We start from the raw sequence: 15,839 nt of genomic DNA, 5'->3' as shown, positions 1-15,839 counted from the left end.
GCTCTCATAGCTCAAGTTCCTCTCATGTGACTTAAGGAGTAGGGTCTGATTTTCATATCTTGCTTGTCCCAGTGGCTAGATGTCCTGATACGGCAGACTGGGTTCTGTAGGACCAACACTGCAATGTCGGGAGGACGGTGTGGGGAGCACCCGGTGTCTGTGAAGGGAGGACGGTATTGGGAGGACCCAGTGCCTGTGAAGTGAGGCGGTGTTGGGAGGACCTGGTACCTGTGAGGGGAGGATGGCGTTGGGAGCAGGTGATGTCTGTGAAGGGAGGACGGTGTTGGGAGGACCCAGTGCCTGTGAAGGGAGGACGGTGTGGGGAGGACCCTGTGTCTTTGAAGGGAGGACGGTGTTGGGAGGACCCAGTACCTGTGAAGGCAGGACGGTGTGGGGAGGACCCAGTGTCTGTGAAAGGAGCTTGCCTTTGTAGTAAAGGAGTTCCCCATCAGCTGGTTCCTGGTTTTCTGGCCTGGCCGTTTTGAAATGCCTGGCAGTTCTCTCTCACCACTTCCGTCCCTACTCCTGCTTTAGCTCTGCTTCTGGTAATATGCTCTCTGCTGGGTCACAGTGACGTCAGGATTTAGTTCTATATAAAGAAAGGTACGTATTTCCCCTTCTTCCACTATTCTGTGTGATTTGGCCAAATGGCCTTCAAGTGAGGGCATGGGAGGGGGCTAAGAAAGAGACGTGGGCTGAGTCCTCGTAAGGAGGACCCTCTGACCTCAGGGACTCCAGTGCCTTACAGATACCATCCTTACCCTGAAGTCTGAGCCCAGTCTGCCATGACACCCACTTGACCTGGCCTTTCTCCATGACAGCAAATATATGTGGCTGTATTATTATCAATAATGAAATAGCAATAGGAACCATGCCTTGCTGGGTTCTGCAAACCATGGGCCTCACAGGGGCTTAGTGCAAAGAACAGCTTAAGATTCTCAGCTCATCTTTTCATTCTCCTCAAAGTCGTCTCCGGACAGTTTCTGGGTCAAAGGGTAACCGGCAGTGACCTAAGAGCAGAAGCTCTGGACTTACCCTAAAAGGAAACAGAGCTCCATCCTCAGAGCAAGGTGATTTCAGAACTGGGAGAAGGAGCATATTCAGTTTGCAAGATAGCTCAGAAACGTCTTGAGCCAGAAAATAAACAACGGGGTCATCAAAGCAGAAAGAAGTAGCAGCCATCCTGTGAGCCTCCTAAAGGCCAAATCTGGAAAATGTGTGCACCACAGAAAAAGAGTGCTAGCCTTAGCACTCACTGAGCAGGGGGTCCATAGCAACAGGGGTAGCCTTAGCACTCACTGAGCTGGGTTTCCATAGCAACAGGGGTAGCCTTAGCACTCACTGAGCTGGGTTTCCATAGCAACAGGGGTAGCCTTAGCACTCACTGAGCTGGGGGTCCATAGCAATAGGGGTAGCCTTAGCACTCACTGAGCTGGGTTTCCATAGCAATAGGGGTAGCCTTAGCACTCACTGAGCTGGGTTTCCATAGCAACAGGGGTAGCCTTAGCACTCACTGAGCAGGGGGTCCATAGCAATAGGGATAGCCTTAGCACTCACTGAGCGGGGAGTGGGGAAATGCCTCAGTTGGCAAAGCACCCGTCATGCAAGCATGGGATCGTGAGTTAAGATTCTCAGCTCTCACACAAGAGCTGGGCTCAGAAGGACATGTCTGTAGCCTTTTATGGGGCAACAGGAAATACAGAGACAGGCAGATTCCTGGACATACTGACCAGCTAGTCCAGCTCAGCTGATGAGCTTCAGCAAGACACTGTCTCAAAAAAAAAAAAAAAAAAAACATGGCGGAAAGTTATTGAGGAAGATTCCTCGTGTTGACCTCTAACCTCCACACACACACACACATATGTACCTTCACACCCCCAGAGAACATAAACACACACACACACGGAAACCCACTGAAGGAAATATGAATTCCTGATTCTACACTAATATAGGCAAATGAATAAACAGAGTGAGAGGAACGGTCTTCCTTGCTTTATCACAAATGCAGACGGGAGGATGGAACTAGAAAAATCACCATCTTGTGCAGAAGAAACTGTGATGGGGATTAAGATCTGCATATTAGCGTCAAAGACTCTTTCTCCAAGACACTCTTTGACCACAAAGGATAGAGTAAGCCTTTGTGGTAGAGGAACTGATAGACATCACCTTCATCAGCCGATCAAAGCTAACACCCAGCCCCCCAAGTGGGATGAGCTGATGCCATGTGTCTCCTGCTCTGATGCACAGAGACGGGCGGCTTCCTGGATGTGGATGTCTCCCCCGCCCACCAGCAGAAGCTAATCACAAGGAAAGGACTAGACGTAAGTCTGCAAAATAACTGACCTGCAATCTTCCAAAGCATCACTGTCAAGATGTCAAAGAAGCATGGGGGAGGGGCTGTCACATACTGAAGGAGACCAGAACGAAAAGAATATTATCAAGCTAGAATGCTGGCAGAGTGAGTCTGACTGCAGGCCAGACGCATGGTAAGGCTGATGCTAAACTTTTCTTTTCCTCCCTCCACCCTCATTTTTATTTATTTCTTTTTCTCAGCTTTTAGAGTACTGGGCTCTTTACAAATACTCTAACACTGAGCTACAAATCCCAGCTCGACAGTAAATTACTTGATTTTGAATGTGGTTGTATAAGAAATGGGGAACTGAAGGGTGAATAGTCACCCTGTTCCTAACTTACCAACCAATATAACTAATAAGCAGAGATAAAAGAGATAAAAGCTAATATGAGTAGATAAAAAAAAAAAGCAAAGAGACAGCGATAAAGCAATAGGAGAAAACAAAAACACCTAATAATTTTAGGTAGAGAGAAAAGGACTTTTTGTATTCTTTTCTCTAGATTTAAAATTTTATTTTTATGCAATTAAATTTAAAATTCCAGTGGCTCCAAAGCCCTCTTCTGGCCATTGTGCACATGGTGCACACACATATACACACGTGTAAAAAAGCACATGGTGCACACACAATTAGGCATATACACACATGTAAAAAATTTTTAAAATAAAATAATTCCAAAGCAAAAATTTGCAAAGAGAACATAAAATAATGAAGCTTTTATAAGAGCCCTGAAAAGGGGCTCAGAAGTCTGGGCTTTGGGAAGGGCTGGAGGGTCAGACACCAGCATTCTGGAAAGGTGGGGTATTACAGGCCTGAATGAAGCTATTTCGACTCTAGTTTATACCTGCTTTCAGGGGTCGCTGTCTGGAATCCTAGGAGTGAAGCTTCTCCTGAGCCTGCATGGATGGGACTGACTTTATTAACAGTGCCATGTCTAGGGCACGGGCATGATTGTGGGCTGCCGGCCTACAGTGAAGAGCCTGGATTTGTGATATCAGACACCGGTATGAGCACGCTATACACTTCTTGCCTAAGTTTTGGTGAAACTCTGTCAAACACATGATTGAATTATCCCATTTCCCCCGTGAGAAAGCTGAGTCTCAGTCAGGTGAAGCAGGACTTCTTTGGTTTACTCTAGGGTTGGTCCCCTCCCAAGCTCTAGCCTGACAGGCATACCTGGGTCTGCCCACCCTGTCCTGGGCACATGCGCTTTCCTTTGCCTGCCCCTATTTGTTTCTCAGCTTATTGATCTTAGGACACAGTCAAGACTGAATCAAGATCTCCTGCCTCTTAATCTTGGGTTTCACTGACATTTAGACAACAATGGGGCTAAATCCAGCTTTGCCGTACGCTAAACTGGCTGTTTTCTAACCAATTAGAATCTAACCGTCTGAAGAGCTGAACAACACATAGGCACTCTCCCAAGAAACAGGTGCCAAGAATGGAGAAAATAAGATGGGACAGACTGGAAAGGGTAGTGGTGGCAGCCAGCTGTCCTTTCCTTCCTTGTCAATCATATCAGGTCAGCAGATATGTCCCAACACTGGACCTCAGTTCCCCGCTCTGTGAAAGGAATCAGTAAGGAAAGGGCTGGCGTTCTGACCTGAGGTCGAATGTCTGAAACCTCACATCAGTGGGTCTAGGCTGGGCTGTGGGCTCTTGATGGTCCACCATCTGAGACTCCAGGCGGTCCCTGCTGGGGGCCAGTGAGTCCTGGAACTCACACTCCTCCCTCCCATCTCTGTCCACCTTCTAGGACTCTCTCTGTTCCATTCCCTTGCCAGCTGCCAGTGGGCCACTTTGCACATCTCTGGTGGCTTACAGGAACCCTAATGCTGCCAGTGAGTGGATCTGGAGGCTCAGGAAGGCTGGGTGAGAGGAAAGAAGCCTTATTTTTACAAATGGTGTCCCCACGGCAAACTAAATCCAGTATTGATATCACAGTCTGAGGACCAAGGGCCACCCTCAGCCCTGGGGCAGACTCTCCATCTAAGACTCCAGCCCCTCACCATGACTGTGGGCCCCTTCCCTCACTTGCTTCTCAGCTGGGGACTCGCTTACTCCTCATTTTGCCCCTGCCTAGGTCCTGGCTCCTGGACCAGTTCCCAACGGGGATGAAAGACCACATCTGACAAAGTGACTCCAGCTGACAGACCTCTAAGCCTTTGTGTCCTCTGTGAAGTGGGATGACGAGGCCTCACAGAGCATGTGATGTGCTTAGCTCCAGGCCTGACGGAGCGAGAGCTCGGAGGGCCGTCTGTTACTACGGAACGTCTGGCTCACCTGGTGTCCTTCATCACGTCCTGCTCTCAGCCTTGGGCTTCTGGCTTACTCCTCACCAGACTCTCTCTGTCCCTGAGTGTCCTGCTGTCTGACACTCAGCATCATTTCTATCGCTCAGGTCCCCAGACAGGGGCTCCATTATTTTCCCTGGGTACACTGCAGGAGGTCTTCTTTCATTCTGGGGCAGGACAGAGGGCACCCAGAACATAGATTACAGGCCTTGGGCCGCCTGGAAGAATACCACAGGCATCTCTCCCAGGAACATCTCCCTTGGACCACCTTGGTCAGGTGCTGGAATGTCCCAGATCAGCCATAGGCAGCATGTCCGTCTGCCTGAAATGCCTTGCTGGCCACAGTCTCCTGGCATCTGAGGGATGCTCCACAGGGCAGGGGCTCCCCTCCCCCTCCAGGAGATGCATTATCAAGGTAGCGTAAAAACACTGAAAGGGATAAAATGATGCCATTATCAAATGAAATTAAGGGCGGGGACCTCTTTACTTGCTGGATGTAACTAAGGAGTTTCCAGGGCTTCCTTTGCTCCCCTCTCCTCCCCTCTTCAAGGTTCCAAACTCTTGCTTCAGACTCGCCCTCCAGCTTGGCATCAGATCCACCAGTGAGGGTTGTCTCCATGACAATAGCTCCTCCTTCAGCTTCTGAGGAGTCCTCTGAGCTCCTTCACACTGATACACACATCTTGCCTGTGTTGTGTTTATGCAGTGCAGCTCTACGTTTTCCTGAAGAACTGACAAGAGTAACAACTGAAGAGACATAGTCAGCTGGGCCAAGGCAGAGGCCAGGATGAGGAAGAAGAACCTGTCAAACAAAGGAGAGGGCTTGGAAAAGGGACCTGGGATGGAGGAGGACGAAACAAGACAACAAACTAAAAGAAAGGGCAGGAGAGAGACATAGTGCGGGGAAAGTTTGGAAAAGTAGGCTGAGGTTAGGTCGTGCAGGGTCTGTAGGCTGTGTAATGACAACGACCATGGTCCTGAGAGCAACATCCTTCAACCTAGAGAAGTAACAACCAGAGGTGGCCAGATGTGAGTCTGAAGGCACCACTCTGCTAGCGGAGAGCAGACAGCAGCAAGCAGGGATAGCTCCATGAATGCGCAGACACAGCTGCAGAAAAGAGCTTTTCCAGGGTCTGGTGCTCTGACCCTGCTGTCTTCAAATTCCAAATAATTTTCAGATAAATTAATTAATCGTGTATAATACTGTGTGTGTGCACATGCGCATGCATGTGTACACATCATGTATGAGAGTGTGTGCGCATGACTCAGAACACATGTGAAAATCAGGACAGTTTGTGACAGAGGGTCTCTCCTATCATGTGGGTTCTAGGGATTGAACTTATATCTTCAGGCTTGGTGGCACACATCTTTATCAGCTGAGCCATCTTGCTGGTCTGTCTATGATTTTTCAAGAGCAGTCTGGTGTGACAATGATGCTTCCAGGGCTAGCTTCATGTGTGGTAACCTCCCACTGCCTCACTCGGGCTGGTCCTCTGCCCTCCCTCTCTCTACTCCTGCCTAGATTCCTTCTGCCTACAGCAGGGATCCAGCTGCAGGTTTCTAGAGAGTGGAGTTAGGAATATTCCCAATAGCATCTCAGCATGGGCCATGGCAGTGGTCCCTGGTCCAGACTGACAACACATGACATATTCAGCAGAAACATTTCTATTCCATGTACCTGGTGAATCCCCGCCCATTTGTAATACCCCTGGGGATTGCCTGTCCTCCATAGACTGAGGAGTCAGGCCATGATAAATGGAGATGCCTGGCTCAACTTCCCTGTCCCCAGCAGAACACAGGCCAATCTGGTACCTGGCAGGAAACCTCTGAACTTGATAGATTTCAGTATGCATTCTATAAATATTCATACTGAAGGAAGTGCAACTTTAAATAGTAACTAAAACCACCATAGGCATGGAGACACCCCAGACATCCACCAGTGGCATTGTTCTTGTTGCTTACGTGACTCGAAGGACAAAGCGGCCCTGAGAGCTGAATCCTGCCAGGTGGCTGGCTGTGGTAATCAATGCTGTGACAACCGATTCTGCAATTTATTTTTAGTCCTCAGACCTATGACTTCTTGAAGTCTTCAAACATACATGTTCAAACTGCTCTGTCTAACAGTCTGGGCTGACCTGGGGCACAGCTGCCTAGACTTGAAGGCAAATTGCTTTGAAGCAGCAGGAACAGCCATTAAAGAGCTGGGACTTTCAAGGCCAGGTCCCCCTCCCTGAGGACCGGGTTTGGTGTGGGCAATGGCTGGTGAGGGAGGGAACCACGTTCACATACAGTTCCATTTCCTGACAGCTTCTTACAGACCTCTGTCCTATTCTTCCATTCTCCCATCTCCTCTACATCCCTCCAGTTCCCTCACCGCTCATCCCCCATGGTGGTACCATCTGGGCATTATTGTTCTTACAAACCCCCTCCCTCCTTAGTACCCACCTCCCTCTCCACAACAGTCTTCCGATTCCACCCATAATGAGAGATCTTTCTGGAACTTGTCTTTTAGTCTATAATTCCCTTAGTGAAGAAACCACGTCTGCTTCCCCTCCTGGCAGACATGTCCCAGCAGGGTCTGACATGAGATGGTGTCCAGCAGCCTTTGCAGATCTAAGCTGAGGAGAAGGTCTCACGGTCACCGTGATTTTCTCCAGCATCTGTAACATCCCCAAAGGGTCTGCTCTCACAGCAACAAGGCCGTGTGGCTGAGTGTGGCTATCTACTCTTAGCCAATGAGACACCCAGGAGATCTCCCAGAGGGCTGAGGAGCAAGACTTTGACAAAGACAGCATAGACTTCACTTTTCTTAATTTGATGTGGCTGCATCTGGAGGGGTGGGCTAGAGATGCCACATCTGGAGGGGTAGACTAGAGATGCCACCACGCGCAGGGAGGAAGACCATCAGCAGAAGAGGAATTGAGAGAAGCCGAGCCGGAGCCTCAATGCTCGCCAGCTTGAGAAGCCCCGCTTCCACATCCCTGTGCAGCTGACAGTAATGCTCTCCCTGTCACGTACTCTTATTCGTATTTTGTATGGTGAAAAGCCTTCCCAGCCAATACATATAACACTGTGAACACAAAACCACGTGCCAAGCCCAACAGCGTCTTTTGGCTCAGGTTTTCCACATGTCTGCTGGGGAGAGGGGCCTGGAGGCAGAACTGGCATGTTGGCAGAAATAACTGCCGAGGCCAAGGGCGTTTGCCTTGGTGTCATTTAGGCCTGGGACACAGCGGCCCTCTGCTTCTTGGCCCTTAGAACTTGAGGGCGTTAAGGTAATCGTTGAATTTCTCCATCAATGATGAGTGTGGAATGCATAAGGACTGGGAGACTTGATGCTGCACTGGTACTTAGTAAGGAGTCCAGAGCAAAACTGGCTGCTGTTCTGGGGCTGTAAAAGGCAAATGGTGAGCCGGGTGGTGGTGGCACACGCCTTTAATCCCAGCACTCTGGAGGCAGAGGCAGGAGAATCTCTGTGAGTTCGAGGCCAGCCTGGCCTACAAGAGCTAGTTCCAGGATAGGCTCCAAAGCTCTAAGAAGAAGAAGAAGAAGAAGAAGAAGAAGAAGAAGAAGAAGAAGAAGAAGAAGAAGAAGAAGAAGAAGAAGAAGAAGAAGAAGAAGAAGAAGAAGAAGAAGAAGAAGAAGAAGAAGAAGGCGGCAAATGGTGAAGGAAGAGCTTATCCAGGGAAGGTCTGAAGGATGGAAGAATTTGCCTTGGGAATGAGGACCAAGGGAAGCAGTCCAGAAAAGCGGATCAGATACGTGCCACCTGCACTCCCAGGACTCAGCGCCTCCTTGTTCACTGCTGTGTGCACCTGGCTATCTATCTGTTCTGCAGGATCAGAGTTCAGTTCCCAGCACCTACACTGGGCAGCTCTCAACTGCCTGTAACCCCGGCTCCAGAGAGCTCTGGCGCCCTCTTCTGGCCTCTGCAGGCATTTGCATTCACATAGGAGACACGCACCTATCCATACAAATAAAAATAAAAAAATGAATCTTTTTAGTATTAGCTCAAGTCCCAGGGGTCCAGAGCTAAAGGCATCCAGCACCAGGCCCACTGTGCTTCTTCTCGGAGGGTTGTTGAAGGAAGCCTGGGTGTGCCTCTCTCTAAGCCCTGCCATGTGTAACCTGCACTTGGGAGTGGAGCTGCCTGATCAGCTCCGCTGTCCTAAGGTAGGCCTCGGTGAAGGTGGTGATTTGTGGGCAGTCTCTGACTCATCCTTTTCATCAGCCCACCCTAGCCTCAGGACTCCCAGAATCCTCTTCTGCTGAGTGGGCAAACCCCATCTCCAGACTGTGTTCCTTGGGACCTCCCCTACAAAGAGAAATTCCGGAAGTATCTCTGATGCGAAATCCTCTACCACAGGCTGGAGTGGCAGATAGAGGAGGCTGAGGCTCTGAGTTTGAAGGTCAGTCAAGGTCCTTCAGCTACTGAAGAGAAAAAGGCCCAAATTAACCAAAAACTGAGCCAGAACTCCAGGGCTCCAGACTCCTGTCTTTCTGTCTCTCACAGTCTGGGACTGAAGATGGAATTCGTGTAGATTTGCACAGACAGGGACCCATGCCACCTCAGAGTGAGCTCCCCTAAGCTGGTCACCTGCTTACTCCACCTCTGTGCTCACACAGCCGCTGGAGCACAGCTGAGTCTGCCCCATACTGCCAACAACTTAAAGGTGGTGCCTAGTCTAAGGCATGAACAGCTAGGGTTGGAATGAAGTGGGGGTGTCCCAGTCCTGGGTGAGACCCCAAGAACCTATCCTCTTGTGGCTTGGGCAGGTGGGCAACAGCCACGGGACTCCTAACGTGATGGTTCTAAGGTTAAACTGGGCCAGGGCACGGGAGCAGGCATCAGGGTGGCAGGTGGCAGGCGGGGCCGCACAGAAGAAAGCAGCAGCTCTACTTCCTGTGGGTTAGAGCCCTGCGCCTGCCGCGGAGAGTTTGCACAAATCTTCCCGTGCTGGCCTCAGGCTGCCTGCCTGCCTTCCTGGCCTGTTGCACATCCTGCCTCTCTCTCTCCCACTCTCTGTCTGCCACCTGGGCTGCCTGCCCTGGGCCTCAGCCTGAGTTCGCCATCACCCGAGCTGGCGAGGGCCCGGACTGGACATCGTGGCCCACCCTCTCATCGCCGGGCAAGGCTCCTTCCTCATTTCGCTGCTGATTCTAGCCCCAAACAAAACAGGTTGAGCCCTTTTCCCTCCCTCCGGCAGTTGTCTCTGGCTTGTGGCTGCTTTCTGAGCTTGCAGACAGCGCCGGCTGGAAACAGGAGGGAGGAGGGCCTGGGCCAGCCGTGGACGGGACCAGGAGGAGCTCCTGACTCCTGGCCCATGTTCAGACCTGCTTGAGGCATTCGACACAACAGACAGACGCCCGAGGATGATGGCCCAGCTGCAGTTCCGAGATGCCTTCTGGGTGAGTGGAGTCCCTGGGGGCGGTGAGTTTGTGGAACAGGTCCAGTCAGGCATAAATGACCCAGGAGGGCGACACAGGGGTGCAGTCCTGTGAAGGGAATTTTCTCGTAAAAATTGTACCCTGACTTTGGTCTTAATTATCAGAGAGGTGGTCTGAGCTACAGCGTCTACTGACTTGGAAGGCAAAAGAGCAGCTCTGACTGAGCTAATGATTTCTCTACAGAAATCACCCCCGCAGCCGGCAGAGGCATGTTCTCTGTGATCCCGCAGCCTGGCTCTCCTCTGGGTCCTGCAGCCCCAATAGCAGAGCTTACCAGGACCGCCTCTAATGGGGGATTTGAGGCGGACACGGGGAGAGGGGAGGGGGACCACGAGGGAGTCAGCAGCCCTAGCGCCAAGCCACCTTTTGTTCAGTTTGGTCCTCGGCTTTGGATGAGATTACTTTTTCTCCCTGGGCCTCAGTTCCTATGTCTCTATGATGGAGACCAATACAAATAAGCATGGGACAGCTGGAGGTGACCCAGTGATAAAGCCCTGGCGCACTGTCCCTGTCCTTTCTGTCTCTCACCTCTGAGCCCCTATACACCTCAGGTCACTGAAGGAGGCCACTGAGCTAGGCGGCTCCCTGCTTGCCTTTTCAGATTCAGCACAGGTGTAAGTCAAATCTTTTCACCCAGGAAATAAGGGGATCTGGTCAGTGACGGCAGTCAGAGGGCTTGGCCCAGGCCACAGCTCACCCTTCCCTCTTGCTTTTCCACCTTCAGCTCTTCCTCTGCTCCCCCAAATCCACCCCACCCCAACTGTCCTCTGTGACTCTTAGAGACAAGTTGAGACCTTTTGGCTAAAGCTGGGGACAGGTTTCTCCTGAGGGTGACACCGCCGACCCCACAGGGGACTCTCTGGTTTTCTCACTCATGTGTTCCCACCCGAGCCTCAGCCTGGGCCCTTTCTTGGGGTTGCAGCCAAGAGGACGAAAGTTAAAAAAGCCACCCCTTCCTTCCTTTCCGGCCAGCTTTGCGTGAGGCCCATGCTAGAGCATGAGTTGAGAGGCCTTCCTCCCTTGAAACTGCCTGCAAAGAGGAGAGAGTACCTCGTGCCTGCCTGGCCTTCAGTTTCCCTCTTTACAAACGAAGTGTAAGACCAGTCCTGAGCTGTGGACGAAGGCAGCTGCCTTGCCCATCTCGTTCACAAGGGCTTTCGTTGCTCAAGCTGACAGCCAGAATCCAACTGCTGCTCTGATTTGGAGTTCTGCAGCCATCTAACCCTACTCTCCCTATCCCAACCCCACACTCTTGGGCTCTCCTCCTCTAGATGCCCCAGGGGCAGGGTCCAGGCAGAAGGACAGTGTATGTGGCATCAGGGTGTGGCTCAGTGGCGGCGGCAGCACCCAGCTCACCCAGGGCCGCTTCCTGCATGGTGTCACACCCACACCCTGTACTTGCCACACCTCTAGGCTACTGCAAACCTCAGGGACTTCAGGTGCCTTCTCATTTCCAGGGCTGACTTCCCGGGCCTGGGTTAGGAGGAGCATCCCAGAGAAGGCAGAGCAGGGATGAGGAGGAAGGTGGACCGTGGAAGGCTTTCACGCTGCGCTTGACATCTCTTGTGCAGCCCAGCAGCACACCCTCGGAAAACAGCCTTAGGCCTAGAGCAGTGGCACCTGCTTGCCCTCTCAGCTCAGGGAGCAGAGACAAGAGGGTCAAAGGAAGTCCAAGCCTGGTCTGCATAGTAAGAGCGTGGAGAGGAGAGAGAGAGAGAGAGAGAGAGAGAGAGAGAGAGAGAGAGAGAGAGAGAGAGAACAAGGCAGTGGGTGTGGCGAGGAAGAAAGCAAGGGAAGAAAATGACATCTAGCCTTTTATTTTTTTAACAAAATTTTATTTTTATTTTATGTGTATGGGTATTGAATCTGTGTACCATGTGCATACAATGCCAGTGGAGGCCAGAAGAGGGTGTCAGATCCTCCGAACTGCAGTTAAAGATGGTTGTAAGATACCTTACGGGAGTAGGGATTAAACCCAGGTCCTCTGAAAAAACAGCTAATGCTCTTAGCCATTGAGCCAACTCCCTAACCGCAACATCTAGTTTTTAAGTTGTGTAAGGAAGCTTCTGAGCTGGATGCAACATATATAGTCTCAGAAGACAACATTTTTCTGGCCACTTTGTCTATCCTGAAGACAGGTGGGAACCAGCAGTACTGGTTTAACTTCCTTTCTGTTTATCCTTTGTGTCTTTGACATCGTGACTCCACATCAAGTCTCCTGATTTTACCCATCTCTTCCACCCCCCATAAAACAAATTAGAATTTGAGAGAAGGAAGGGGAGCCGGAGAGATGGCTCAGAGGTTAAGAGCGCCGCCTGCTCCGCCCAAGGTCACAAGTTCGATTCCCATCCATCACACTGATGAATAACTCGCTATATATGAATAATCAGGGGGGGGGAAGAGAGAGAAGGAAGGGGGCCAAGGAAGAAAGAGAGAATCTCGTCATGGAAGCTGCAGCGTGACACAGCGAGTCACGCAGTAAACCTCTTTATCCGTGCATTTTTTACATGCAGGCATTCATCCCAAAGAATCATGGGTCTGGTTGGAGGCCCCTGGCTCTGCACACCTTTGACACTAGGCCCTCACTGGGACTTCTCCTGTATATCTAGTTGCTGCCCTGTGTCGTGGAGACTTTGGAGCCCTGGTCGGCAGGACTACCTCCCCTCTCCCCCCATGCTCCAGGGATCACAGATGTGGTGGATGTTTGGGCGGGCCAACACGTAACCCTGGTTCTGGGTAGTGACAGAGTCGGTCAGCCCTCCAGCCTGGTGAAGATCACCAGGGTGAACGCTCCAGCACTGCTCTGGCTAGCTCACCCCTTGCAGTGACGACAAGGGGCAGAGCTGCTTCTTCCACTTTCACATCCTCAGAGTTGGTTCTCCCACGTCTACACCTTCGGGGCCAGCTCCACAAGTGCTGCGCTGCTGTGGGCAGAACCAGCTCTCCCACCTGCCTCAGGCATTGATGGGGGAGGGCGTGGCCTCCAGGCCACCACGTAACAGCTGAGGGGCGGGGTTAGGTCTCCTGCCCACCTTCTCAGAGTTGGCTCACCTGTGCCTTCGCCAACAGAGTCAGCTCTGCTGGGCTGCCCAGACGAGGTGCAGGGCCCACTTTCCTGAGTGTTGCATCTGGTAAAGGGGTAAGCTCCCCGCCCTGCCCCACCTCACCCCAGAGATTTTAACGAGGTCCACAAAGTTTCTTGACCCACGATTTGAACAAGAGGTATGGAGGACTACCCTCCCAGCCAAACCACCACACTCCCTACGAGTTCAGCTGGGGCTGTTAGTCCTTGGAAGAAAGGGTCTGGAGAGTCATGTCGAGCCTCACCTGAATATCCAGCTGCACCCTCCCACCCAGTTGTCGGCAACTTTGCCCTAATTGCACGTGGCCTCACGTCTGGTTCTGGGGAAAGGGCCAGAGCATCTACACAGGGAAGGACTAGGGAAGAGGTGCTGTCTGTGAAGCTGTGGGGAAGCTGTCATCTCTGCTGGCTGCAGACCTTCTATGGGCTGCTCCTGTCCAGAACCTCTCACCCATTGCTCAGTAAGTGAACTCATTGGTTCCCCACTGCGGACGTCATTGGTACCATGGAAGGAGGGGGTAGACGCTGTCTTATGCTTTCGTCTGTGGAAGGAATTTTAACAAGGGTGTCCATGGAATCCTGTAGATAGTAGAGGCCTGTCTGGAACCTGACTCATAGCCTAGAGATAGAGAGTCACTGCTGAGATAGAGAGATGTTGGTGGACCTGGTAGAGGCATTCTTACCTGGTAGTAATGGAGACAGAAAAATTATAGAAAACAGATGATAGGCTGGGCATGATGGCACACACCTGCCATACTGTATTGGAGTGGAGGCAGGAGGATAGCAAGTTTAAGGACAGCCTGGGCTACAAAGGAAGCTGTAGGCTAGCCTGAGATACACAGCAAGGTCCTGTCTCACGTCCTTCCTCCCAGAAAAGGCAGATGTAATGACTTAGAGGTGGTGGGACACTTAGCATGGGAACCGCTGGTTATTCTGTCCCTCACTAGCCAAGCTTTGCAGTCCATCACAGAGCCCCACAGCATCAGTGGCCCACAGTCCAAGGCTGGCTGCTTGGGGATGAGTTTGAGAGGCTGGCTACAGTGAGAAGGAAGGGATAGTTCCTTCTCAGGACCTCTCAGGTGAGATCAAATTAAGACTGAGAACACCGGGCTTCCCCCACTGAGAAGGCTTTATGTCTTATAGACCCTGTTTAGCATTGGGTCACAAGTTATAAGAAAGCCCCAGCCACCACAGCCCCAGACACCAATTAGCATGTATGTCCCACAGTCTAATTGCCTTCCTGAACTCATTTTCCCTTGGTTTCATTTTCTATGTTCTACACGTGTGTGTATGCATGCACGCATGCACGCATGTGTGTGTGTTTCAAAATTACGTTTTAGTTTATAGGAGGGCTCACCCACCATGGCATGCCAATTAGGTCAAAGGACATCTTGCAGGAGTCATTTCTCTTCCTTCCACCACGGGGGCTGTGGGGATCAAATTCGGGTCACCAGGCCCAGCAGCAGTCACTCCTACCCACTGAATCATCTTACCAACCTCTACAGATTGTTTTTGAGTAGAATTCTGTGCTAAATGATCTAAGATAAGATAGACCCTTGAGTTCTATTTCCACATCTAGCTGAATAAGGTAATCTTGCCTTCAAGGATGCCACGGCTCAGTTGGGGAGCTTGAGGACCCCAGATGATTGGGCTGGGCAGGGTATGTCCTCAAGCAGCAGTGTCCAAGCAACGCCTCCCACCACAGCCTCTGCTCACTGGAACCTGTACAGCCAATGGCCTCAGCAAAGGAATTCTTGGGTGTTGTTTTAAGAGGGAAAATCTATTTCTGAGCCAGATTTTCATGAGGCTCATCTGATCTCTTTGGGCATAATAGAAAAGTAAGTGCTACGAAAGGTTGAGACCTGTATGCTGTCCTGGGCCCTCACCTCCTGTCTGGGAGCTAAGGGACGCAGCTGAGCTTTTCCCTCTAGTACATGGTCATATCTCACCCTTCAAGGCTTGGCCTGTCCCTTCCCTTTGTGTCCCCTGAGCTGCTGGTGCCTCTTCCCCTTCCCAGTCCCGAGACTCTGAGTTTCCCCATTTAGGCTGAGAGAAGAAAACCAAGGGGCCCCACATCAGCGTGTCCTAAGGTCACTTGTCCTCTCCGGGACCTGTCCACCATGGTGCCAAGATAGTTTGGCGTTTGCCATGTTGTCGACAGTCTGTCCTAGGCTGTTAAAGCTATGAATGTCTTCTTAAAACAAAACATAAAATCAATTCATATAAAAGCTAAAAAGAAAATTGGGAATTGAGAAAAAAAAATTAGGGAAGAACACCTTACACCACACCACACAACTAGTACTATTTTACTATATAGTTCACTACATACTATTTTGCTATAAATGATGAGGCATTTATAGCAATATAATAGTATATAGTGAACATAGGCACAGGCATGCTATGTGCATAATTTTGTATTCTCTTTATGTTTCTAATATTTCAACTTTATTTTAAATTGTGGTAAAATACACATATAATAAAATACATCAATTGGATATTTGCCTCTCGGTTGTAGTCAGTTGAAGAATTTTTCCTTGGATATTTGTATTAAAACCACTGAGACAAAAATTCAAAACGTTGGGTTACTTAACAGGAAATTGTTCTGATATTCACAATAAAAGGGAACCGAAAAATATTATTTCCCAATCTCCTGTGCCGTATAGT

General features: G+C 50.6%; 1 protein-coding gene across 4 annotated transcripts in view; it reads left to right on the top strand.

Annotated features, from left to right (window-relative positions):
* The first annotated feature begins 9,581 nt into the window (after positions 1-9,581).
* The window catches only part of Pstpip1 (proline-serine-threonine phosphatase interacting protein 1), a 40,223-nt gene continuing 33,965 nt past the window's right edge, over positions 9,582-15,839 (top strand). For all 4 annotated transcript variants that reach the window (XM_050119461.1, XM_050119458.1, XM_050119459.1 and 1 more), the window contains exon 1: positions 9,582-10,054. In XM_050119461.1, coding sequence (XP_049975418.1) covers positions 10,044-10,054 — 11 coding nt within the window. In that variant the 5' untranslated portion in view covers positions 9,582-10,043. The remainder of the gene's footprint in view (positions 10,055-15,839) is intronic.

The sequence above is a fragment of the Alexandromys fortis genome, unplaced genomic scaffold (genome assembly GCF_014885135.2).
Source record: "Alexandromys fortis isolate MF-2015 unplaced genomic scaffold, M_Fortis_MF-2015_v1.1 scaffold_167, whole genome shotgun sequence".
In the NCBI taxonomy this organism is placed as follows: Eukaryota; Metazoa; Chordata; class Mammalia; order Rodentia; family Cricetidae; genus Alexandromys; species Alexandromys fortis.
The sequence above is the reverse complement of the archived record's forward strand: the minus strand, read 5'-3'. Positions and strand labels throughout refer to the sequence as shown.